This window comes from Camelus ferus, chromosome X, assembly GCF_009834535.1.
Source record: "Camelus ferus isolate YT-003-E chromosome X, BCGSAC_Cfer_1.0, whole genome shotgun sequence".
Taxonomy (NCBI): domain Eukaryota; kingdom Metazoa; phylum Chordata; class Mammalia; order Artiodactyla; family Camelidae; genus Camelus; species Camelus ferus.
The window spans coordinates 34,768,255-34,795,710 of record NC_045732.1 but is presented as its reverse complement, the minus strand read 5'-3'; the positions used below and the strand labels follow the sequence as shown (position 1 = coordinate 34,795,710).

Sequence of the window (27,456 nt, the reverse complement as noted above, 5' to 3'; positions counted from 1 at the left end):
TTGCCGGCAGGAACAGTCACAATCTGAAAAGAAATCACATGGTTCGTCCTAGTTGATAAAAGGCAGAACATTCAAAATACACTGCCTGTGATCTGAGTTTCTCCTCTTGATTCTTTTTTTCTCTGATTTCAGGAAGAATATGTCCAAAGGGAAATGAGTTTTCAGTAGATAAATCAGTCTGCCGATCTGCAATACTGAGCTTCCAGTGGAAATTTTGCGTGCAAAAGAAAAATCATTTGGGGCTTATGTTTGTTTTATTTCTGGGTTTTAGTTGGTGAGCAGAACACTATGAGAAGCTGATGGCAATGAGAAAGCATTTTTTTTTTCTCCTACTTTGTTCTTTTAAAGGTATATTTCAGTAAACAGGTATCTTTTAAATCTGCCTTCCTTTCCCACAAATGAATTCCTTTGAAAGGAGTTTGTAGGTTTAAAGATTGCATGAGAGTAAGTTTAAAACTAATCTTTAAGCTTCAACACATGAGTGAATTTTGAATTCCCAATGAAAAGATGTGTGTGTGTGTGTGTGTTAAACTATTTGAATACTTTTTCTTAGAAAATAGGGATTTTAAAAAAGCGTTAGCAATTAGAATTTCAACCAGTCTGCAAATCATGCATTGTATATATAAATTCTTGGCGTTCTTTTTCAAAATTTTTTAAATACAATGGATGAAGACCTCAATAACCATGAAAAATGCTGCCTGAAAGTAATTTGTAAAGTGACAGCTTATTCAGTCTTGCTGGGGAAACAATTGCAGCTACGTGGGAAGAACAAACAAAGGACATGCACAACATATAGTAACAAAAATATCTGCCCGATATTTCTAAAGGACCTTGGTTACATATCATTCGGCACATATAAGAAGGGCAATATTAGGGTTTTTTTTTTTTCCCTCCACAAATACATCCCTCCTACAAGATGGCATGCGCAGTTTACTGATTTGTATAATTTTACATGAAGTGGAAAATTAGAAAGAGATGGAGTGTGGAGACACACTGAGAGCTTTTGTTTCTCTCATACTGTTACTTGCCTAGTGGAATACTGTCTCCTATATCCTTGGCTTCTGAGCCTCATGGTACAGTGCAGTAGAAGGGTGTTCAGGCCCTATGAACTGCTATTTAACTAATACTGTTTTCCAAAATAGTTCCTACTGTCTCAGAAAAGATTTTTCAGCTTCTCGCGCTAGGTATTAACTAGGCATTTTAAAACGTCACTTCTCATCACTCCCACGATTCTACAGTTTCCTGCTGCCCTCCTGCCTGTCTAGCTGCTCCTTGGGTCTCCTCTGCCTGCTCCTAACTTGTTTTCCCTCCAGTGTTCCCAGTTTGGGGAAACAGAGCCACCTTCAGACCAGTTTTCAAGTCCAGACCCTTGACATTGGTAGCAGATATTGGAAGGGTCCTACCATCTCCCCTTGGCACCCACTCGCTTCTGCTGAGACCTGTGGCTCCTGACTACTGCAAGTCTTTGCCTGAGGGCTTTCTCTGGCCACTGGAACCCCTGTAGGCTTCCACTAAGGACTGGCCAGCAATGGGGTGGGGTTCATGCCCCCAGGAGCAGCCATCTTCCTGGGACCGGCCTGATAAATTGCCTCTTAGTTGGAGTCACCAAGGTGTGTTCCACAGAGTCTCCCAGAGGTCCTGAGGGGGATCGAGCCCCAGTCACTCACAGTGACAGCCTGCTGAATACTGCACCTTTATTGCCTACCTTCCCTTCCATGTCTTACCTCCCCAGAGCCCTACCAGGGCTTCTTGAGGTCACCTCCCAAATAAACTAGCAGCATCCAACTCCTTGTTTCAAGGTCTGCTTTTGGATACTAGACACTTTCTTCTTTTCTCCTTTTCTTATTCCTAAAGCCCTATTCCAGTTTCAAAACAGAACTTGGACCCATCCACCTCACCATCTCCATACCCCTCCTGACCTGGGGTTCCTCAAGTGGACCAAAATAGTTCTCAGAATCTGCTCTTCATGTCTCCATCATTTGGTCCAGTCCTTGGCCAATCTGTTCTTTTTCTTTTCCCTTATGATAAAGTATATGCAACATAAAATTTACCATTTTAAGTGTATAGTTCAGTAGCATTAAGTATATCCACATTGTTGTGCCACCATCACCACAATCCATCTTCAGAATTTTGTCATTACACTAAATTGAAATTCTGTCCGCATTAAACACTAACTCTTCTCTCAGCCCCCAGTAACCTCCATTCTATTTTCTGCCTCCATGAATTTGACTATGCTGGGAACTTCATACAGAGTGGAAGCATACAGTATTTGTCCTATCGTGTCTGGCTTATTTCAATTATCATAATGCCTTCAAGATTCATCCATTCAGTCGATTCTTACACTAAAGGATGAATAATTTTTTCTTAGTGGGAAAAATCCAAGTGCAATGTTTTAAAGCTACAGGAAATATTTACTGTCAGAAGTGATGCGCCCAAAGTTGTCCAAACACAAAGCTAATTACCGATCAGTCTTCACCCCATCCCAACCCTCCTGAGGTGACCTGTGTTAACAACTTGGTGTGTATCCTTTGAGACTTTTCTCCTGGAAGGACAGTCATTCTAAAATATAAATCTCTTGAGGTTACTCCTGTTACCCCAAGATACCAGAAATTAACACAACATTGTAAATCGATAATTTGTAAATCGATTGATCATTCAATAAAAAAAAAAACCCCAAAACAAAATCAAAAGTCCAAAATGATGACTGTGGCCCAGACACACTGCAGACCTGAGCCCCGCCTACCACGTAGGAGGCTGATCTCCTATTATCTACCACGGTCTCTGGCCTTTGTACTTGCTTTTCATATGGGTCTCTTCCTAGCGCTCCTCCTTCCCATCTCCTGCTTTAGTAACTCTTGATCATCTTTCAGAATTTCTTTTAAGACTCACTTTTTTGGAGATCTCCTCATCTGATAGCCTTCTGCATGTTACCCTGCACTGCCAGTTCTCCCTTCTTGTGGAACCTTGTTTTATCCCTTTCCTGCCCTCCTGAGGATAAATTCTAGGAAGGCAGATGCTCTGTCTTTTTAGCATCTAGCTCAGTGTCTCCACCTAGTAGGTCCACAGTAAATATTAATCGGCTTATTAAGTCTTTCTCCAAAAACTGAGTTTAGAACTTGGCGTTTTAAATTGCATTTGTACCCTTGTGTTGTCCCTGTTTTCGGAGTTATTTCATATAGTTGTTATGATGAGTTAGGAACTATTAAACCACCTAGTTGCCTGACAAAATTCTATTGTTGATGAAGGGGCTGTCCTGGTTTTCCCTGAATCCTCTTGCCCCATTTTCTGACATCCACGTCCCAGCATTTATTTGACAGCAGCTATGGTTCTAATCTACCATAATACAGGCCACAGTCCCCTATCTGCATTTCCTAAATGCCCCAGAGCTCAGAAAATTGGAAGTGTTTCCTGCAGCTTTCAGCAGGAGCTGATGAGAACTGATGTGTCTGGTTTGCTATTAGTGGTAGCAATAATAATGCAGGTAATTGCAGGCTGGCTGTCTCGGTTGTCATTGGGGCTATTACATAATATAACGCCTGCGTACTGTTTTGTCTCTGAAATCTGAAAAAAATTCAAAGTTCTGAAATGCATTTGGTGCCCAGAGTTTCAGATCAGGGACATCCTTAAAAATATAAACTAGGAGGATGGTGTATTTTGGAAAATATAATACCTTAAATGACACAGTCGTGTGCTAGTTCTGCCCATCCTGGGGTGTTTGTGTGTTAGTTGGTGGGTTTTTGCTTAGGAACACCATTAGTTCATTGTTCTCAGGAAAGACCCGACTCTTCTCAACAAAATTTTCAGCCAAAAAAATTAATATATTGGAGTCCCAACAAAGTTTCTCGATTTTATGCTTTCAATACGTTGATGACAGTGCTTCCATGGTGTCTGCGTTTCTGTCCCTCTAAGTAGGACCGTCATGCCAGCTGAACCCCAGAGGACATGAGGGTTTCCTGCTCACCAAATCTTGGCTAATTCTGGAACTTTGCATCTGCTAGTCTCTGCCAGCCCTAGTTGTCCCTGCTCTGCTCCTCTAAAGCCCTCGTTGCTGTTTCCATGGGCTGGAGAAGCTGCAGTTGCCCCATCCACAACACTGCACTGGGAGCGGCTCCTTCTACACCTGTAGGCTGAGGTCCCAGAATCCGCTGGTCTCAGCCCCCAGGGAAGACAGTGGCCCCAGAGACCCCTGCTCCAAAGGCCACCACACTTCCCATGCAGCCTGGTATGCAAAGATGTAGCTACTGTGACAATTTAAGGAAACACAGCGTTATTTGTAAACACAAGTCAATAAAATCTAATTCTCAATCTATCTCTCTATGTTGGCTAAACCTATAACCACAGAGATTTTCTTTTAATAACCTGACCAATGATCACTTCAGATCTTTCTAGTGGGGCAAGATATGAATATTACTTGAGAAAGGAAGAGTAACGTGTATCTCGCCTTGGGTTCCCCTAGAAGCTGACCCTCAGACAGAATGTGAGTGCAAGTCATTTATTTGGGAAGTGATCCTAGCAAATCCCTGAGAGGTTTGGAAGCCTAGAGGAGGTAAGGAAGTCAAAGGGTGAATTTTCAAGCCTGTTTCCACTGTGGGTGACTCGGGCGCTTCCCAGCTGAGGACCCCGGGGGAGATAATGTAGGATGCTCCTTAGTTATCTCCGCAGAGTTGTGAGGCAGCTGGGGTACCTCATTGGTTTAGGTGGCAGCTGCTGCCAGAAGCAAGCCCTTGGGCAGAATCAGTCATGGGGTCAAATAGAAATGCATGAGGAGGGAATATGAGTGGGGCATGACAACACCGGCTACAGCATCTTTCCTTAAAACCTCAAAAATAACTTTAAAAGGTAATGATAATAATTAGAAACCTATCGAGTTCTAAAATTTCGGCTTAAGTTTTTAAAATAACAGCTTTATTGATATAATTTACATACCATACAATTCAGTCACTTAAATGTACAATTGAATGACTTTTTAACATAGTCACGGGGTTGTATAATCATGACCCCAAAGTAATTTTTTTTTTAGAATGGAAAACAGCCACTTTATTTTTTTTAATTGAAGTATAGTTGATTTACAGTATTGTGTTAGTTTCCGATGTACAGCAAAGTGATTCAGTTATATACACACACGTGTATATATATATATATACACATTTTTTTCAGATTCTTTTCTATTATAGGTTATTATAAGATACTGAATATAGTTCCCTGAGCCATACAGTAGTTCCTTGTTATTTATCTATTTTATATATAGTAGTTGGTATCTGTTTATCCGAAACTCCTAATTTATCCCTCCCCCACGTAACCATAAGTTTGTTTTGGATGTCTGTGAGTCTAGTCAGTTCTGTAAATAAGTTCATTTACATAATTATTTTAGATTCCACATGTAGTGATACCGTATGGTAGCTGTCTTTCTCTGTCTGGCTTACTTCCCTTCATATGATCATCCCTAGGTTCATGCATGTTGCCCCAGTATACTTTTGAATGTTTTTGTCTCCCCTAAAGGAAACCCTGCCCCCATTAGCAGTCACTCTTCATTCCCCTCCACTACCACCGCCACTACCCACCTCGCCCCAGCCCCTGGCAACCACTAATCTACTTTCTGACTCTAGATATTTTCTTGTTCTGGACATTTCTTATAAATGAATCATACCATACCTTTGTGTCTGGCTTCTTTCACTCAGCAGAAGGTTCCTCCGTGTTGTGGCAGGCATGAATGCTTCATTCCTTTTTATGGCAGAATAGTATTCCATTGTATGGATAGACCACATTTTGTTTATCTGCTCTTTAGTTGATGGACATTTGGGTTGTTTACACTTTTTGGCTATTGTGGACAGTGAGAACACCGCTATGAACATTTGTGTACAAATATTTGTGTGGATGTATGTTTTTCATTTCTCTCGGGTAGATATGTAGGAATGGAATTGCTGGGTCATGTGGTAACTCTATGCTTAACCTTTTGAGAATCATCGATTTTAAAATGTCACCTTCAGTGGTTTTGTGGATACCACGTGGTGAGGATGCACTTAGAAACTTGGTATTTTGTGTTGCCTTCTGGGAAGAGAAGAAGTTGACTGTATTAGTCCAGGAGACTGGGAGGCGACAGTGGGGGCCTCTGGTCGTCACAAAGGCACGTGTGTAGAGGTGCGGACCAGCTGAGCTGCCTGCTTCTCCCATATGCTTTTCCCACGCGGTTGGGGCTGGAAAAGAGAGATCCTTGGGGCAAAATGCCTCAACATTCACATGAAAACCCTGACCAAAGAAAATATTTACATGTATATTTAAGTGTATGCTTATATATAAAATGTGTATACATGAATATATTTATGTGCACATTTAGGTATTATATTTAACATATAATAAGTCTTTTCCTTAGTTACAGTTTTCCAATGGACATTGGGACATTTTAGTTGGCCCATGAGCCTGGAATACAGATCAGGTTGCCAAATTCAATCCCTTAACTGGCGAACAATAATTGCATTGTATTCATCGGTTTAGAAAGCACAATATAAGCAATGTTATTAAGTTCCAAAATTTACAAGCTAATCTAATAAAGATGTTTGTTTTTGAGGCGGGGCAGGTAATTAGGTTAACTTATTTATAGAGGAGTAACTGAGGATTGAACTCAGGACCCCGTGCATGCTAAGCATGTGCTCTGCCACTTGAGCTGTAGCCTCCTTGCAATCTAATAAAGATGTATTGGTGGTGTTCAAAGAAAAAGCAATGAAGGGAAACAGCTCCTAAGCCTTGAAAAACTAATGTACATCCTTCGCTCCTTTCCCCAATCTGATCATTAGGTTGTGATTGAAGTAAATTTCATAAAATATCAAGTCGTTGAGTTTATTTTTATTTGATTTACAGCTGACCTTTGGGAAAGCATTTCCATCAATTTATTTGCATACAATTATTCTTCTGAAATAGGGAGTGCAACATACAGGCAGATAGAGTGTGATTTATAGAGAAGTTTCACAATTATGTGACTCTAAGTGCTTAATTTGAGGTCTCTGAAAAGTATAGATTTGTAACAAAAAGTCAATCATTTATACAGTGAATTCTAGAAATAGTCTAATAAACGAAACTACTCATGTAGCATCACGACTATTGAAATTTTTACTAATTCTGGATGAATTATTTTCGTAAGTTCCTTTTTAAGTCTTATCATCCGAAAGACAACCACTCTTAACATTTGGGTATATTTTCTTTCAGCCTTTTTTTCATGCATTTGTTTGTTCTCTCTGCGTGTGTGTCACACATTTATATTTATAATCATTGTACAGACACAAATTGATATCTTTTCACCTGATATTAAAACAGAAGCATTTCCCACATCCTTACAGTCTTTATGAACACAAGTTAGTAACAAATAAGCTTACCGTAGCTTACTTAACTAATACCAGATTATTGGACCTTATGTGTTATGTGTGTGTGTTATTATAAATGATACTGCACTTAAGAGCTTTAGAAATAATATTTTTCCACATTTGATATTATTTCTTGGAATTGAATCATAAGGTAATAATTTCTGATTTAAAGATATAGACAGTTTAAAGGTTTTGACAAATACTGCCAAATTGCTTTTCTCGAATATTTTACCAATTACTATCCCAGCCAGCTTTGTTTCATCACATTATTGGCAGCATTTAATATCATCCTTTTTTATTCAATCTTTCTCAAATGGAGAGGGAAAATGATATTTCTCAGTTTCTCAAATTGAGAGGTGAACATGGTTGTTTTTAATTTTTAATTACTAGCAAAGTCAAGCATTTCTCTTGTGTCTATTTTTCAATTACATTTTCTGGGTGAACTACTTTTAGTTCATTTTTTTTCTTAACTTGTGGTTAGGATATGGGGTGGAATCTATTTTTCTTTTTTAATATACCAGTATTTATGTCTATGTTTCTGAGCTGATAAGTAACTAGAAACCTTTTAACCAAGATGTTTGAATGCTCTTTGCTTTCTAATGCATGTAGTCTTCCGTGAGCCTCTCGACCGCTTTCAGTGTACACATTTCACACTCAGGTGTATGGCCAGTAGCCATGGGATGATTGTGATATTGAGATTAAAAAGGCTTAACCCAATAAGTAGTCTTCCTCGTACATGTTTTCCTTATGGTATTATTCTATGCCAAATTCGTGCTGTCACTCTACCACTTTTACAAACCTCCAGGGGAACGTAGTGGTTTCAAACTTCACCTGTGCTAAGGTGACTCCCAAAGGGCTATATATTTTCAGCCAAAGTCAACAAATGGGAAAATAAAGTAACAACTTCTGGCTTTGTAGTTGGGTCAGTTATGAGAGACAAAAGGAACCGGGAAAGTATGGGATACAGATGGACATAGTAAGACAGAGCTAAGAATGTACATGGAGACCTCTACAAAGATATATACACACAACAAAACACAAAACAACACACACACACACACACAAACACACACACAAACACACACAAACACACACAAAAGATATACACATTGTAAAGGAGCCCCAGAAATTAACTTATTGAATTGAACAGAAATCCAAAGGGACAAAGGGCACAGAGGAACATCACATCACAGCATAACTTTCCAGGTTTAGAATTTTGTTACTAAAAACTGTTAAATATATTTTTGCCACCATGGGCTTAAGTGGTGACATTGGCATTTTCAGTTCCATGTGCTCCTTTGTCTAGGAGGAATTTGTCAAAGATTGCAAGACCTCCGGGTCTGGATTACACCTCCTTTTAACAAGATAGAACGGGCCTCTCCCATTAGGAGTGGCTTCGCCTTTCAATTGGAATGCAGATTGATATTGCAATTTGGGGCTATGCCCAAAGCTTCGGAGTACAGAGAGTTTGTTTAAGGCATTTAAAAGTACACACACACACACACTATTTCTGCTACAGCATAATATTAAAACACATTTAATGTATAAGAAATTTTGGTAAGTAGCTAGTGCAACATAGACCAGGTACCTTTCTGTTCCACAATCTAATGGTGCAGGTTGAGGATTTAAATGCCCCAGAGGAATTAATAATTTTAAAAGCCTTTAAAATATCTCTTTAAAATATCAAATGCTCAAGTGACCTTTGGCTGAGAAAATAGTTTAATTTTCTGACAAGTTCCCAGATTGTGTTATTGATTAAAGGGAACTCTATAGAATTTAGATGTGAGGCAGACAGGTTGTGGAGCTGACATTGTATTGTTAATATTTGGCGACCTGTTTGAATCCTTGTCTGGGTGGAAGACTCCATTTCTCTATGGGTGCTTCTTCCCTTGCAGATGTTTTGTATTAAATTTGTGATTTAAAAGAATTCTGGAACAGAAAATTTAGGGTTGAAAATTTTAAAGGGCACTTGTGATCAGATGGTCACACTGACATTAAAATAGATTTTGTGATACATCAGATTTTGAGTAGAAATGCATTCTGAGGAACCCACTAGAGTATGTTCTTTGCAAAACGAATCACTCTTCATCTTTGCCGCTGAACTTATTGACTTGTCTGAGTTGTTTCACGTGAGCAGCAAATATTCATTGAGGATGTCTACATGTCAGATATTCTCCCAAGTGTTGGGGACAAAGTAGGAAGCAAAACAAGTAAGATCCCTGCCCTCCCAGAGCTTATAATCTAGTAAGGACAGTCACACAATAAATAACCAATGAATCAACCAAATAAACACCTACCTACATACATTCATGCATACAAAGTACTACCAGTGGCAAGTAATCCAGGAAAAATCAAATAGACGGTGTGATGGAGCAGAATCGGGGAATACCTCCTCCTTAGAGTTGAGGTATAAGCTGAGATCTGAGATGCTGAACATGTCAATATCAGGGCAAAGAGCACTACAGGAGATGGGAACCATTGATGGAAAGCCCCGAGGGTGGAAACAACTTTGATGTGTACAAGGAACAGAAAGAAAATCAATATAGCTGGAGTGGGATGAGCAAAGGGTAGTAAGGCAAGATATGTAAGCAAGAATGAGTCCATATAGGGCCCTGTAAGTTAAGTAATGAGGTAAGATCACCTCTTTGCAATGTAAGTCATTGGATGATTTGAAACAGGGAAATGTCATGAATTTGAGTTTGCTTTAGAAGATGTTCTATCCTCTGTAGATTGGAAACTTAGAGAAGCGAGAGTGGAAGCAGTTGCCAGGCTATTATAATAGTCCAAAGGAAGATGATATCATTTTAGACCAAGGTAGTAGTAATATGGGTGCTAAGAAATGGTTGTATTCAGGTAGAGTTGACTTACTGACGTACTGATTGGAGGGTGGAGTGGCCAGGGGGATAAAGAACTAAGGACAGTTCCAGGATTTTGGCCTGAGCAACTGGATGAAGTGTAGTACCATTGCTGAGATGGAAGAGACTGCAGAAGAACTGGTTTGGGGGAGGGGACTCAAGACCTCTGTTTGGGAGATGTTAAGGTTGAGATGATTATTAAATAGCTGAAGGCACAATTAAGTAGGAAATTTATATATAAAGCTTGAAGCTTCAAGTCTGTAGGATTGAGCGAGATAACCCAGGAATGATTTAAAAGAAGAGAGAGAGAGATCTAATAAGTGAATCCTGAAGCTCTCCAACATTTAGAGGCTGGGAAGAGGACAAAGATTCAGCAAAGTAATGTGAGAAGGAGCAGAGAATCCCAAGGAAGTATGTGGCCCAGAAACAAAGTGAAGACAGTGGGTCAAGGAAGACAAGACCAAAAGCTGTTAAGTGGACAAGTAATTTCAGGACAAAGACTTGACCACTGGGTTTGTAATCTGAAAACCTGAGCAGTCTAGATTGAGTGGTAGGAATGAAAGGCTGACTGAAGTGAAGTGGACAATAGAAGCAACATGTGAAGATAACTCTTTGAAGTCAAGGATTCAGAGGGGAGGGGTTGTAGCTAAAACCAGAGCAGGTTTGTGTGCTGATGAGAGTGATCCAGGAGAGAGGGAGAAATTGATGATGCAGGAGAGAAAGCACATGATTAGAGGGTCAAAGCCTTGGTGGGCTAGGATCCAAAGAGAGTGGAAAGGATTGGCTTCTTTAAAGAAACCACTTCACTTAAAGCACAAGTGGAGGTATATAAGTGGATTTATTATGGAAAGGTGAATGAGTTTTTACATTTTCTCAATAAAAAATGAAGCAGAGTCATCAGATGAAGAGGGCTGGGGGAGCGGGGGTGGTGTCATGTAAGAAGTTTTAGAAGGAAATATCCGAAATAGCCACCTGGGACAGTGGGAAATTACACGCTAAGGGTCAAAAAATACTGTTCATTTAATTGCATGATGGTATCTGTCAAATACAATCATCTTAATGTTAGAAAAGAGGTATTAAAATATTCTTTCTGATGATGATTAGTCAAAAGATATTGCTTAGATTGCGCCAAGTCCATGATAAAAATGTTATCAACAGAGACAAAAATTGCTTTACCTCTTCTCTGCTATGGCCAGTGGGCGTTCGTCCAATCCATGATACAGTTTATCCATTTGTCTTGTTATAGGTTAAAAAGAAGGTGGTTTAAGACCCAGTCATTTTTCGTGGGATGCACAATTTGAAGAAATAGTAAAACCTGAGAGGTTATGCCAGTGTTGTAAGACGTGGAGGTATAGCGAAATCATCTACATGGAATCCAAGGATGATGCTGTTAAAAGCCTTCAATTGCCACTAAGTATTTGTAGGGAGATGGAAGTAAAGGAGAAGGAGGCATGATTAATTCCCAAGCCCAGCCTGCTGATCACTGGATAGCAACAGCAGGCCCAATATATGCAAGTAATTTCGCACACATAATCTTTGTATCAACTCTGCCTGCAAGCTACATCCCTGTTTTTCAAACTTGAATTAGAAGGAGTTCAGAAGTTCCTTGCTCAAGATGCCACAGTGCCTAAGAGGCCAAGTGGGATTGGAACCTAATTCTTCCAATTTCAAAGCCAAATACTTTCTAAGATGTTGAATTCATTCTCTGAATAGATATTTGTTGGGTATATACCATGCAACAGGCATCGTTCTCAGAACCTTGTATATTTTGGCTCAATTTCTTTTCACAATTACTGGATAAGGTAGGGGGTAAATATTTCTATTCATTTACAGGCCAGGGATTTAGGATTTAAAGAAGGGTATTAATTTAATCACCTAGTCAATGGTAGACCCTGAATATGAGAGAGATCTGATCTTCTGGAAAGATTAACATTGCCTTTTTGAAGTAATACAAAGCCAATTCAACACAAGGAATTAATTAAGACAATTGGATTGGTAAGGACTGGGGCCCACCGCTCAGCATGAAATCTAGATATTTTGGCTAAAAGCACCTAAATTTGTTTTTGATTTGGGGTAACTGAGTAGATGTCTTCAAGTGAACGGGGAAACTGGATCCCAGCCACAGACACCTCTGAAATAATTTGTCCAGACAGCAATAGATACTTCATTTTTCTGTAGATCTTTGCACTAGTGTTCATTTTGTGTGACAGGCCCTCTTCTGATACTGACCTGATCCTTTTTTATTTTATTTTTTTTGAGAGTATAATTTTCCCTAAAAAGAAATGAACTTAATGAACATACAAGGAATTTCATCTGAGTCCCACTTGAGGCCTTGTTTTGGCTTTCCGGAAGCCTTTTATCAAACCACAAGCTGGGTTTTAGCCAGACATGGAGAGCTTTCAACCTATCTCTAAACTGTTGGTATGGAATAACAAGAAAAACCTCTTTCCAAAAATAATTTGACTGAAAAGTTTAAAATTATAAAACTCTCAAAATATTCTTGGGGATTTAGTTACAAAGTCTGCCGAAGCCTACTTTCTCTTGGCTCAAATGTGTCCTAATTCTTATTGTAAGTGATCTAATAAGGGGTAAAGTATTCATTGCTATGGAAGCCCCAACTTGGGGCTCCTAACACACCTTGGTGGAGGGGGGTTGGTTAGGGCAAATTGTCTAGAGCTTGAGCTGTATTTTGGGGAATGAGATGGAATTCAGTGACATCTTCCCCGCAGAACAAAGGCCAGGAAACACTAAACAGCGTGGGATGTGACAAGAACCATTGTGGGAAGGGTTTCAACATGGCTGAAGTATAAGGTACAAGATGGGGAGCAGGAGGATAAGGCTAGAAAAGTTGGCAGGGGTGAAGTCATGTTGGATCTTGTAGGGCATTAAGATGGGAGAAGAGACTGGGAAAAACTCAATGATGAACTCTAGGTTTTAGACATGAGCTCCCGGTCTGATGACTGGGCTCAAGTTATGAGTCAGAAAACAACCTGGGAAAATGGATAGGATTTGATCATTCATTTGTTTCAGGTTTGTCAATTATCTCTATGTTGTAAATATGCTGAAAACTAGGGATTTCCTTCCTGGTTTGATAAAGAGCCCTGCTTTGGAACAGGAAGAGGCGCCGTCTTTGAAGGCATGCAAAGTGCTGATGAATCAGTGAGGACCCAGGAAAATGGTGCCCTCTGCTGAAGCCACATCCCTATCAATAAGATGAGTGGCTTAGAGCAGAGGTTCTAAACTAGTGGCCCCTGGGCCTTCTGTAGCACTGCTTGTCTTGAAAGAAGAACAAAGAGGGAAACTTCCAGTCTCTTTTTTTTTGGTAGAACTCTGTCTTTTTCCTTCTTGTTTCACCATTTTTCACTTTTCTGTAACTTGGCTGAACTAAGTACACTTCCAGCCTCCCTAGGAAGCTCCCTTTCCACATACATTACAATCACCCTCTTCCCACCCCTTGGTGCCTCTCCTATTAGGCTTTTTTCTCTTCAAGAAGCAAGTCATGCTTGGATATCAACTCCTTGATAATGTTCAGCTGAAGGACAATGATGTGGTCGAGAATGTTTGAATTGTAGGGAAAAAGAGAGGAGGGTTTTTTTTTGACGAATGTTCTGTGACCAACCCACCACCAACTGTAGCCACATTGACCAAACGGACCAGTTGCTTTAGGCAGTATTTCCCAAAATATGTAAGGAAACATTCCTGCCCTTGAAAAACATCACTTCTATTTGACACAACATTGTCAAATGACTATAACTCAATAAAAAAATGTTAAAAAAAATTTTAAATCACTTCCATCCCCTCTTCCAATAAGATATAGAGACTAAGAAATTATGTGAATAATATATATAATATCTCCTGATGGGGGTAGGCAGTAAGTTAATTAAGGACTCTGAAAGTCCAGCTGGATAGAAACCAGTTTAACTTTTTGTATGTGTGTGTTTATTTTTATTTTATTTTACAGCAGCTCGGTAGTGTATTACTAAACCACCATTCCTTACAGAAAATGTCAGCAACCATTTGAACATTTGTACTTGAACAATGTTTCATTCATCTTTAAGCTGGGCAAATCTTAAGTATTTTGCAATTTAAAATATTATATAACCTAAGAAAATCCACCTCTTTCAAATTTCAAATAACCATCTTCGTAATTTAGATTTTACAGCCAACTTTTAAAAAATTGAGATATAATTGACATATAACATTATTTTAGTCTCAAGTGTACAACATAAAGATTCAATATTTGCATATACCATGAAATGATCACTACAATGTGTCTAGTTAACATCCATCATGACACAATTACAAAGATTTTTTTTCTTGTGATGAGAACTTGTAAGAGCTACTTTCTTAGCAACTTTCAAATATACCATACAGTATTAGTAACTATAGTCACCATGCTGCACATTACATCCCCATGACTTATTTTATAACTGAAAGTTTGTACCTTTTGACCACCTGGTTTAACTTTTTTCCCAGAATTTTCTTATTATGAAAAAGGTCAAGGAATTTTACAGTCAACACTCATATAGTGACCAACTAGATTCTACACTTAACATGTTTGCTGTATTTGCTTTATTCTGTAATTATCCATCTATCCATCCTTCTCTTTATCTGTCAAACCCTCTTATTATTTTTTGATACATTTCAAAGTAAGTCACAGACATCAGGACCTTTTGCCTCTAATTACTTTAGCACACTTATCCTCAACCAGCTTTGTTCAAATCCATATTTCCTTGTCCCACAAAAGCACAAAAATCCCATGTTTTTGATTAACACCTATTGATGTCACTCAAATTTCATGCTCCACAGGGCAGACTAAAGCTAATCCTATGGGGTTATGAAAACATCACCTATGTAATGAAATCTCAGATTATTTAAAATTGTTATCCTGTCTCATGTAGATTAAACACCGAATGGAAGGGGGCAAAGTTAATCATCTCATTTTACAGATGGGGAAAGTGAAGCCCAGAAAGGTGAGGGCTCTTGTCCAAGATCATACAACCTATTAGGCCTATTAGGCATAGAGCTTTCCTGCAGAATGACAATGTTCTGCCTTGTCCTTGAACGAGGCCATTTTCCTGTCACTGTAGTCCTTGCACACCGCTGACTGCTATGGTCTTTGGCTCACAATGGTGTTTCAGGAGCAAAAGTAAAGTTCCTGGGCCAGTTTCTAAGCTGGACTCCCAAATGACTGTTTTTGGAACTTCATTTCTTCCAGTTACTTGTTCCATCTTATCCAGATTTCTTTTGCTTGGCAATGCCCATGTTTTATTCTGTTCTTCTAGAATTCCAAATTAATCATCTCCTTTTTGGTGAAAGGAGATGTTTAAATGAAGAAGTATTCAAAGGATGCTACAGCAGGTCTCTGACCCTCTTCCGGCCATCTGTAACACCCAGCCCTTTCAGAGACTCAAATCTAGGGAGTGGATGAAGCCATGGGGGAAGTGGTATTGCTCCAATTTTATATTCTACCTTAAAGATGCTTGTGATTCTAAAAATCATGTTGGGAAACTCGAGGAGGGCTACTGTCACAGCAATGAGCTATGTCATCCTTCAACCACGTGATGGATAGTCAAGGAAACTATGGTGGCATCATCTGGATACTTTCAATACTTAAAAAATAGTATTCTTCAAGGAGTCTGTGTTCATTTATTTATACATATTCCATTGAATTTGCAAAAGGATTTGAGGCAGGTGAATTAAAAGATTCGTTTTCTATAACAGTTTTTAAAATAAAGAATACAACACCCAAATTTGAGAAAGACAAAGCTGTAATTTCTGGGTTTGCATCCTTTTATTTGTGGGAGACCACGATGAGGTAAGGCGAAAAGAAATCTTGTCTACTACAATTACAATACACAAAAGATAACCCACACCTTTCACACAACAAAGGAAGACAAGAGCTTAGATATGAAACAAGACTCATTATACTGCTGACATTTTAAGAAAATGCAATAATTTACGTAGACAGCATGATGAAACAATTTTTATGGTTTTAGATATATTCTGAAAGGCCTTGGAAGGCAATCTCATTCTAGTTTCTTAAAAGCAGCCGCATCTGGAGAAAAGTTTCTATGGCAACGCGGGAAAGCTTGTTTTTTTTTTTTTTTTTCCTCCTTTTCAGGAGCATAAATCATCTCCTGGCTTGAGGCTTCAGTAAAGGTCTCCTTTATCTTAGAAGCTATTGCCATTTGGTTTTGCGTTCCCTATTTTGACTGTCTCAGAGAAAACCGAACAAAGGGCTTCTAAGAAAACTTGGAGTCTTTTTCATATTTGGGGGCAAGATGTGAAAAACGTAATTTTAGACTTTGCTTCTCAGTGATCAAAATGATGGTACAGGGGGAGGGTATAGCTCAGTGGTAGAGCGCATGCCTAGCATGCAGGAGGTCCTGGATTCAATCCCTAGTACCACCATGAAATAAATTAATTAATTAACCTAATTAGCTCCCCCTACTCCAAAAAAAAATGAGGGTACACATTAGTATGTTTGGTTTATATCATGTATTGTTTCAAATCTCCAAAAAGTTGTGACTGATGGGTTCTCAGGAAAGAAAAACCAATCTGTACTTAAGGAGGAGGACCTGTCTGGCCAAAGCACCTCTTAATGACTAGTTTAGTGGAGCAGTTAGAAGGCTCTGCGATGCTCCAGCTGCCTTCAGATCTGCCTGTAAATGATTTGGTCACCGGGTTTGGAGCACTGACAGGCTCCAGGTAGTTTTTTTTTTTTTTTTATCAATACATTCTTTCCAAGAAAGCTAATAACGAGATACTCTCTATTTTAAAGCACGACATGCCTTGAGAATTTTGTTTAAACCATATTGGCCTTTGTATGTTATAGGAAGTGATGTGACTAATGAAAAACACAGAGGACACAGAAACAGAGCTGGGTTTTAGACCTAGCTCTGCCATCGCTAGTTGTATAACACTGGGCAAATCCTTGAGCCTCCATTTTCTAATCTAAAAAATAGGAATAACACTTTGAGCCTCAAAGGCTTACTGTTAAGGGCTGAACATGTGTGAATATTGGAGACTGCTGTGCTGTACACATATAAAGTAGATATTATTATTTGTTGGTTGTCTTTCTTTCTAGCTCTTTTTCTTTGAAAAAGTCAAGGGTATCCTTTACCATTTCCAGTGTGACCGGAAGAAGTCAGTTTCAGTGTCTGTAAATATTTTAGTTTCTTATACTGTGTTAAATATACTCAGTTTATACAGATGCCATTGCAGGCATTTATTTATTTCTTGACCAAGTAATTAAATGTCATCTTTGTTGAAGGATGTTAAATGAATCCGTCCAACAAACGTGTTAAGTGCCAACGGTGTACTAGCATCGGGGAGACAAAGAATAAATAATTAAATTCTTATCATTCAGGAAATAAGTTTCCTGAGTTTCAAGGCCACAACATAAACTGTTCACACTGATGCAGTGAAAGAGGAGATGCAGGCCAGCTCACCCTCTGCCAGCCAAGCGCGATGTGAGCTGCAGTCATCTGAAGAAAGGATGCCTTTTTGAAATTTACTTGCCATGAGTGTGTGCCTTCTTGTAATTTACACAAAGAAGACATGGAATGTGTCAGCAGAGGCCCTGATGCTTGTACAGTTCGTGATATTCTCTGGAAGGCTTTCAGTGTTTCACCGTTTAGCATGAGGAAGGCTGCTGGCCATGTTTGTTACTTGGAGTCAGAGTGTCTGGATTTGAATACTGGCTCTGTCATTTGCTAGCTGTGTGACCTTGGGTACATTACTTGGCCTCTCTGTGCTTGCCACTTGCCACAACTGCCCACTTCATAGAGTTGTTAGGAGGATAAGTAAATTCTTACTTGTAAAACACTTAGAATAGAAGCTGGCATATAGCCTGTGCTCAAAATGTTAGCTGTTTTTAGTAATATTATTACCTGCCTCTCCATTCTGTGTTGAAGAGTTCAAAAATTAATATCTGAATTCTGCCTACAAATGCTGCTTTCCTGTAATGAATTTAATCACATGTTGGGGATATTTTTCTTATTACCCCAGATCCTTTGTATGTGTGTGTGTATGTGTGTGTGTTTGTGTTAAATAGCTAAAAGGCATTCTCTTTAGAGGCATCAAAGAATTCCAGTTCTTTGATCAAAGGCCACTTGATTGTTTCTAGAATTTTCTCTTAAAACCATTGCTTTGTCAGAAGTGACAGAGGTGATGAGAGCTATTTGCATATTTTTTGGCTTTTATCCTTCCTGGGAGGATGCTTGAAGGGTTTACCAGGGTTCTAAGATTAGAGATGCTTTGAGGTACAGTGAAATTTTTTGGTCAGTTTTGGTTAACATGATACTTTTTTTTTTTTTTTGGTAACTTTAAACTAAGAAAAAGTCCTTATGTAGTATTGAAGTACTGATGTTTCATACTGTTTTCAAAACGATTAACTTTGCATTTTAAAATGCTGGAAAAGTTCTGTTAAATATCAGATTTTGATCTGAAGGACATGAGACAGATTGACAAGGCAAAGGACGAGGCAGATGGGGATTTTGATTTTTCCCTTTTATCCAAGTCCTTTCTCCTCCACTGTTCCTAAGACACTGAGAAGAGGCCCCCTCATTACCTGCACTATGTGCTTTTCAGTCTCCTACTGCATCTAACTCTCGGGCCATTTTCCGTGGCACGAAACTGGAAGCATTGACTGTTAATAATGGTACAAACCACTGATTTCTAGGGACTTAAAATAATTTGAGTATCTAATCCAAATTGAAGTATCCAAGTAATTGAGACAGCCATCACTTTGATGAGACATTTTCCAAGTGAACCATCTGGGAAGAGAGATGCAATATTTTAATCATTTCACTCATGAGGCTTTATAGTCTACCATTAGTCAGGTGTACCACACTGGGTTTATTCATCCAAGGGAGACTCCCTGAGCCAAAATACTATGAGTCCTGCACCATTTAGAGACAACAAATAAGATGATCTTATCAGGGTCCTGTCGGGGACCAATAGGGGCTGCTTCTGAAAGTGCCAAATGATCATCTGTTTGTGAAATATTACTTGGTCCTGTGTGTTAAACTCAAGTTTAATTCACTTTTTAAAAGTACAAATGGATTCTCACCTTGCTCCTAAACTGGTTGCAAAAGTTAAATATCTGTTTAAGAGAAAAACTGATATTTTAAGATTCTTATATTTAAATGGAGAGCAGAATGCTTTAAGACGCTTTGCATCAATCAGTGTATAGTTACTGATTTTTTAAATTTTTCCTTTTGGATCCAAGGGTGGTGGCTGAGAGTTCAGGTTTGGTGCCAAACTCTAACCCTGCCATTTAGTAATTGTGTAATCTTCAGCAAGTCAGGGAATGTCTCTAAGGCTTCCTTTTTTTTTTTTTTTTCTTTTTAAATGAGGATAATAGTACTTCTCAGCCCTGGGGTGAAGATCAGATGAGCTTTGTGTATAAAACGCTTCTTCTTCACACAGAGCAAAGCAATGCTCAATGCTTTATGATGGTGACTGTTAATACTGTGGATATTTTCATTCTTTCTTTCTTTTTCACCGTTATTGTGTTGTGTCAGTAAATGATTGCCTAAGTGTTTCAACAGTGTTGATTTCATCATCTAGTGTTTTTAGAGCAAATGTAATTCTACTACTTTGTGGGGTTGTTTTTTTTTTTTGCAATAGTATTTCATTATAAAATTCTCAGACTTCCTGGAGAATGCACCATCTCTCATATTTTTGTTCTATGGCAAAATGTGTTAGTAGTTCCAAACGCCTGACATAAACATGAACTCTTGAGAAATCACCCTGTCCTAAGCCGGGGCAGCTTTGTGTACTTCATTGTTTGCTTACTCTTAATTAATCAAACCATTAGTCCTTTTGCCAGTCATCACTGAGGAATCCCTTGAGGGCTATTTCTTAACAGTCTTAATCACCTCCAGACCCAGACTCCAATTCTTCAGTTTCTTTGGTGCCCTAAAATGCCCTCCTCCAAATTGCAGTGTCTTCCTTAAGGCACGGATACTTGGGTCAATTACTTTTCAAGTCAATTTTGTCAGTTGATTCCAACAAACATTTTAAATACCCCTCACACGAACACTAGTGAGACAAATCGTGAGGTATTTCCAATAATACAGTCTCGTATTGCCTTCTTTAAAGATATTTTTGTAATTTCTATTTATGCCTTTTTAAGGCACATGGGCATAGAGAACTCTATTCAATGGTTTGATAAGACCCTGGCTTGTTTTAATAAAAGTCTGTGTTTAGCATCAGATGCTAGGGGGAAACTGCACTTACTCAAAGACAGTACCTTCTGTGGAATATAAAATGCTAGTGTGTATGAGTGATGTTGTGTTTCGCTCTGAGCCCTTTTGTTTGAGCCTCAACACGCTCAGCAGGTCTGTTTGAATTCCCTGATGACAGCTGTTACTATGGCTGCATGTTATTTCATATATCATTTGTTGAACTGATGCTTGAAAAGGGAAATTGCATTGAATTGTATGCAATTTTGAATCTAAATAGGAATTTTTTTTCCTTATAGAGGTAAAATTAGGAAAGTGGAGTTAAAAATCCAAGCCCTGTATTTGTGAATTAGGATTGTGCAATGCTTGTGTGCAATGCCTGTGCACACTGTGCGGGGAGCTGTGGACTTTGGGACCATCACCTCACTACCAACTGGAAATCCCAGCCTTGCCCCCAAGGACAGGGATCAGAAGATGGATTCACTCAAAAGATGAAAGGGCAAATTTGCCTCTTTAATATTTTAAATATTTTATTTATTCTTATTTATTATCATATTATTTTATTATTTTTTGGCAGAGGGGGAGGTAATTTTATTTATTTATTTATTTATTTATTTATCTTTTTTTTAACTTTTTTTTATTGAGTTAGTCATTTTACACTGTTGTATCAAATTCCAGTGTAGAGCACAATTTTTCAGTTATACATGAACATACATATATTCATTGTCACATTTTTTTTTCGCTGTGAACCACCATAATATCCTGTATATATTTTCCTGTGCTATACAGTACAATCTTGTTTATCTATTCTCAGACTGGGATTTCAAAATTTGTAGATACTGACAGGCATATGCAGAATAGATAAACTAGATTTATTTATTTTTAATGGAGGTCCTGGGGATTGAACCCAGGACCTCATGTATGCTAAGCATGTGCTCTACCACTGAGCTAAACCTTCCCCCCAAAATCAGCCTTTTTAAAAAAAAAAGTGGGCATCTTCTTTTAGGATAGCTCATAGAGGGGAATACAAGCCTCGCCTTTTCATTATGGCTTTTACAATGCACTCATATTTTATGTTCCACAGACTCTTATCAAACCTTGAGGTACAAGTGTGTTTTAAAAACACGTTGATCTAAACAGAGTGAAAAATATCTTTTGAAAGGTAATTTCTCCCTGAAGCAAAAATTGAGAGATGCGATCTATGAAAAGGATGGCTCTGAGGCATCTGAAAACAGTACTCACAGTGGCTATGGATACCGACACTGGAGTGAAACTGCCTGGCTTTGCCGTTGGCTCATTACGTGACCTTGGACACCTCTTCCCACTTCAGTTTCCTCAGCCATGAAATAGAAAGATCAATAAGGCCTTTTTTATCGGGTTGCTGTGAGAATTCATTGAATTCACATATTAAAATACTTAGGACAGCGTCTCAAATGCAGTGAGCACATATGAATAGTAGCTATTTTGATAGGAATCTTTGTTTTCACACTAGTGGTATCTATATCTAAAAGTCCCAGAACTATTATTTTTAAAAGACAAGATAGAATTTGTTTCATTTATCAGTAAGGCACAGCATCTTGGCATTTCCTTGATTTTGTTTGGTCTCATAAAGCAAATGAGTAAGGTATTGGGAACTGAGCAAATTCAGGTCATCGTGGGAAGAGCACCAGAGTTCTCTTGTCTGAGAAAATGCTTGCTAAACTCTGGAAGTCAAAAATGCAGAATTTTAAGGTCTGTGATGTCAAAAACTACACCCAGGATATACTTACACCAAAAACTACATATTGGAACTCTACACTAAGCTTTATACTTTATCAAAACTCATTGAACTCATTGGGTAAAGTTTATTGCATGTAAGTGTACTTCAGTAAAAAATTTTTTAAAGTTAAATTCATGGTGGTGAGAATACATTAGGCATTCAATAACTGTTTTGACTACATTACCAATGGAATGAATGAATGAATGAATGAATGGAGTCATTTCATCCTTCAGTGATGAAGTATTCAGGCAATCAAGACAATTAAGTGGGCTGAATTTTATGTCCTTGGTTTTGAAACTTTACATCGACTTCCAAAAATTCAGTTTTAACAGTAAATCTTAGATCCTTTCACGTGTTTTGAAGGCTCACTCCCCCCCCCCCCGATTTACCGGATTTTCGGATTTGCCTTGAGAATGAAGTCAACGGCTCCATTTGGTCCTGTGCCTTCTGGGGCTTATCTGTATCTCTTTTGGGTTGCCTTGTACTTTCTCTCGCGTTGTCAGACACAGTCATGCAATCTAGTCCTTAAAGACAGACATTTTGATACAGTGACCAAAGATGTTTTTAAGATTTGAGACATTTCCCAAAAAATGAAATCCCTTCTATTCTTTCTAGAAATAGAAGTTGGTTTCCTAGACTTGGAATCTGGGCCTCTCTTGAGAACCCTTAACCACTGTCAGTTAAAACAAGTAGAGCAGAACGATAAAGCAAATATGTGAGCCAATGTGGACTTTTTCTCATTGGCTGTTACCATGAGGAGCTGATCTGGAGTCTCCTGTAAAGTGCTTGATTCTGATTGCTTCTTGTATTTTTCTCCCAGGTATGGCCGCAGCCAAACTTCTGCACGACTGTGGCCTGAATGTGATTGTTCTGGAAGCCCAGGACCGCGTGGGAGGCAGGACTTACACCATCAGGGTAAGACTTGTTAAGGATGGGTTGGAGAAACGTGCCACTGAAGCTGAGTTTCTTTTTTTCTTTCTGGAAGTCTTGCGCTTCATTTGACTCTTTTTAAGAGAGTGAAAATTACTCTGGAGCATTCTCCCCAGCGTCTCTCTCAATTTTCAACTTATCTTCCTTTTCAACTTATCCTCCCGTCCCTTTTCTCTTCTCACATCATGACACTTGGCATTTGCCCAATAAATTATGGCACCAGTAAATAAGTGTTTGGAATCTATTAGTGAATAAAATGAAGATTGCTCTTGTGAAACTTATGTTCTCTTTCTTTTGCAGGATGAGTAATACAATAAACAAACAATTAGGCATCCAATTATGCTTAGACACATTCAAACATAGGGAGTTTTTCTAGTCACTCTTTTTCAAAGATTGATGCTTAGGCATTGCAAGTGAACCAATTCATACCCATATGGAAACCTTTCTGTTGAACCTAAGAACAATTTCAAAGGTTTGATTATGGCCAAATATTTCCTAATGCCATCTTTCAAGGGTCTGGATTAGCAAACTGCATAAGAAGTGATTATTTCGTCTCTTGTTTTTCCTCTAGCATTAGGTCCCTCAAAATCAGCCTGAAATGCTAAGTAAAGAGAAATTCACCAACAATTCATAGCTTACAAATCCAAGGCACTAAAACCCAAATCATGTCGTGGTATGTATTGAGAAGCATGGGGTTCAGAAGTCTCTTGTCTATTTCAAGTTTAGTCAGTTTTGTTTTAAATTAAGGAATAATTCAGTAACTGTTAAGTCACATGAATGAAGTAAAGTTGAGAATAGAATCCAATTTTCCAAGGATACACCTCTTTAACCTGTGAAATGCCAATTTGCATATTTCAGGGCTGTCTTTTTTATCTTAGGAATAACATTTTTACAAATATTTATTTTTATTTTTCCCATGGAAAAACAGAACCAAAAAGTTAAATATGTGGACCTTGGAGGATCTTATGTTGGGCCAACTCAGAATCGTATCTTAAGATTATCCAAGGAGCTAGGATTGGAGACCTACAAAGTGAATGAAGTAGAGCGCCTGATTCATCATGTAAAGGTAAGCCTGGACCAGCCTTTGAAGGATTTGAAGACTTCTCTATGGATCTTTGCACATATGAATTCCAGATCCTTCCCTCAGTCTCCTTTATCCCTGAATGATGCATATATGTTTTATAAGTATATTTCAACCATTCTGAGAATCTTTTTTTTTTTTAATTTCAACCATTCTGAGAATATTTTTTTTTACTGTTATCAAAGAATAATTCCAGACCTATTTGGGGAGGTTATTGATGAGGTGGTATTGCCCATCTGGTAAAACGTTTAACAAAACCAATAGAAAAAAAATGTGATTGATTTATTAAATAGCTCTATTAAAATAACTGGGTCCCTTTCAAGTGATATAAAAATTTGTGTATAGTTTTTCAAATGCTGCCCTAGACTTCACATTATAAAGGGTGTTTGCAATATATCTACTATAATATTTTGAAACTTTGTCATTAAGTCCTATATATCAGCTAAACTCACTCTTTTTTAGAGAAACATAAAAGTAGCTCAAGTCTCAAATTCCATTTTTCATGGAGAAGCTCCATTGATCCCCTGGAAATCTCTGGGTCTCCCATTCCCATGATCCTTTGTGGCCATGGTTCTTGCTTCTATGACCCCTGTGCTCATTCACAGTTCATGGCCTGTGACTCTCATCTTCCCTTTGTTCTGTGTCAACATGAGTTCAAATTCACCTCTTTGTCTTGATTTTCTTCAGACCACCCCAAGCATCTGTGTTCAGCGGACTTGACTGAAGTTTTGAGCATCAGGAGAGGGCTTAATTGCAGAAACATAAACAGCTTAGAATTCAATATTGGTCATTCTAATAAGCTCTTAAAACAGTATGCCCCTGGGGATTTCTGATGGGCCACATTCCTCTGTGGATTCCAGTTTTCCACCATGTTTCTGCCATCAGACTCCTGATCCTTGTTTTCCCAGCACTGTTGTCTTGGTCCAAAATGTCACCGGTGTTCTCTGACAAGCAAAGAGTCACCCACCTTGGGCCCCACTCTGAAGTCCCACAGAAGAACTGGCAGAGGTTTTGAATTTCAGCCTTTCCTCTCTCTTCCTCACTGAAAGTGATCAGTCTAGAGACCTGTTCCTCCCTGGAAGAAATCATCCCCTTAGGAGACAGAAGAAACTAGCAACAGTCAGTTTCAATTTACATAACAATGTTGACACCTGTATATTATTTGTGAGTGATAATATCAAGAAGGACAAAGAATAGATTGTACATTATGAATCATTTAATAAGACAGGAAATAAATATCTATCTAATTTGGCATAATGAGGCTCACATTCATATATACATGTTTTGGTTGACCTTCAGATTTTGTTTTATGAGCACTTGCACATTGCTTCCATATGTGTCTAGCGGGATAAGACACACACAAATTAGAAATGAAAATGTAACATGGTGATGGTGTGATTTATTGAACATCGGTCAGTGGCAGTGAACATCCTTCATCAGCTTTCTTGCTTTTAAATGTAGAGCATCTTGACCTATTTCTCCTGTCTTCCTTGTCCTACCATTTAAGACTTGGAGAGACTGACTTCCCAGAACACTAGGATCTCTTTTAGGTTTCTCCAGACAAAGGAGATGACTAAGAGATTATATTCACTTTTCTGTCTACGTGTGTGCAGGGTTTCTTGGCAGTCAGGAGCTATGTTCAGGACACTCTGTTTTTCTGGTAATCTTATGGCTCCCTTTAAGTTCCTTGTTTGAAAGAGGCTGGTCACAGTCATCAATCGTGGAAACGATGCTATACTTGAATTTTTCAGAGTGATGTCCAAATGTACTCCTTTCTTAGACTATTTTAAATAATCCACGTGCAGCTAAGAAAATATAAGCAATGAAGCAGTATCTCTGACTTGATACAGAATAAATACATATGCCAATATTGCTCTTTATCAAAATAAATGTTATCGCTGTTTAATTATTAGAAAAATTAAACATGTTTACTGTAAAAAGTATAATATGAAAATGTGGGTAGAGAAAAACAAGTTAAAAAAATAAAAACACTCCAATAATCCTATCTAGAGAAAATCACTCTAAATATTCTTTTGGAACATAGATTTTCATATTCCTGTATTGCTATTTTCTGACCTCTGCTGGAGGAAATGAGAAATATCAGTACACTTTAACATACTGTATACCTATGCATATGTGCATATGTTTAATATGCTTACTTACTCTCCAATTAATTCTCGTACTGAGACAGTTGAAGCGCCAATGAGGTTTATGAAACAAAGATGTTTCCAAAGGCGGTTTCCAGAGATGCTAATTTGACCTCCTTGTGGTCATATCCAGTGAAGAGCTACATGTTAATAAATATCAATAAACAGTATAAAGCTAAGAAGTCTTCCCCAAACTAAATATTTACTTATTCTCCACTATCATCACCGCCGTATCTTTGCTCAGATGTCATTTTTCTTATTTTTAACCTGTAAAAAGCATATCAGATAGCTCCATCCATTTTTCTGGAATTGACAAGAACTCTGACATTCGATCTCTTACAACATGCCAAAGAATGTAGTCCAGAAATGTGCCTCCTTAGTCATGGTAGGCAGTACTTCGGGCATTTGGACATGACTCTCGATTGCCTATTTCAGTAACTACTATTTCCAAGTGCAAACTACAGCTCATGCAAATATACTGGATATTTGTGCCTTGTTTCGTCAGCAAACCTGCATGTATTTCTTAACCCAAAGCCTGAGAACATCAAGATATCGAGTGTACTACTTACTATCTTGCCAGATCCTGCTAATCAAATCAACCTGCTCCAGGACTCTGGTTCTTTTTTTTTTTTTTTTTTTTTAATTCCTTACATGGTCGTTAAAGGAGGGCAGAATGTTATGTGCAGCCTTCATACCATTAAGCTAAGGAATTTGGATATGAGGCTTGGAATTGAAACTGGTGAAATGGGGTTACTCACAAGAGGGGGGAGGGCACAGCAAATGATGGGCTAGCTATCCACAGGAAGGGTGTCTTTCCCAAGAAATGAGGACTCCCAGTATCACCAGTTCCCTGAGAGTTCTAGGAGAAATGGTCTATTGACAGATGGGGTATGAGCGTGCCAGCCCCATACCAATCATCCGTAACCCCTGGTGTCCTGTGATGTGCAGGGCCTTTTGCTGTCTGCCTCTGATCTGTCGGAAATATTTCTAATCTCCCGAGGGGGCATTCATTTTTAGTGCCACAGGAGATCTATCTTATGTGGTTTTCCAAAACCTTATTCATGAATAAAAGATGTGATACCAAGATAAATTGGGATTTAATCATCAGTGGGAAAAGTGATCGCTTCAGCTCAAAT

General features: G+C 38.5%; 1 protein-coding gene across 1 annotated transcript in view; it reads left to right on the top strand.

Annotated features, from left to right (window-relative positions):
- Positions 1-27,456, top strand: part of MAOB (monoamine oxidase B) — an 89,909-nt gene that overhangs the window by 13,419 nt on the left and 49,034 nt on the right. The window contains exons 2-3 of the mRNA XM_032476048.1: positions 22,983-23,077; positions 24,021-24,158. Coding sequence (XP_032331939.1) covers positions 22,983-23,077; positions 24,021-24,158 — 233 coding nt within the window. The remainder of the gene's footprint in view (positions 1-22,982; positions 23,078-24,020; positions 24,159-27,456) is intronic.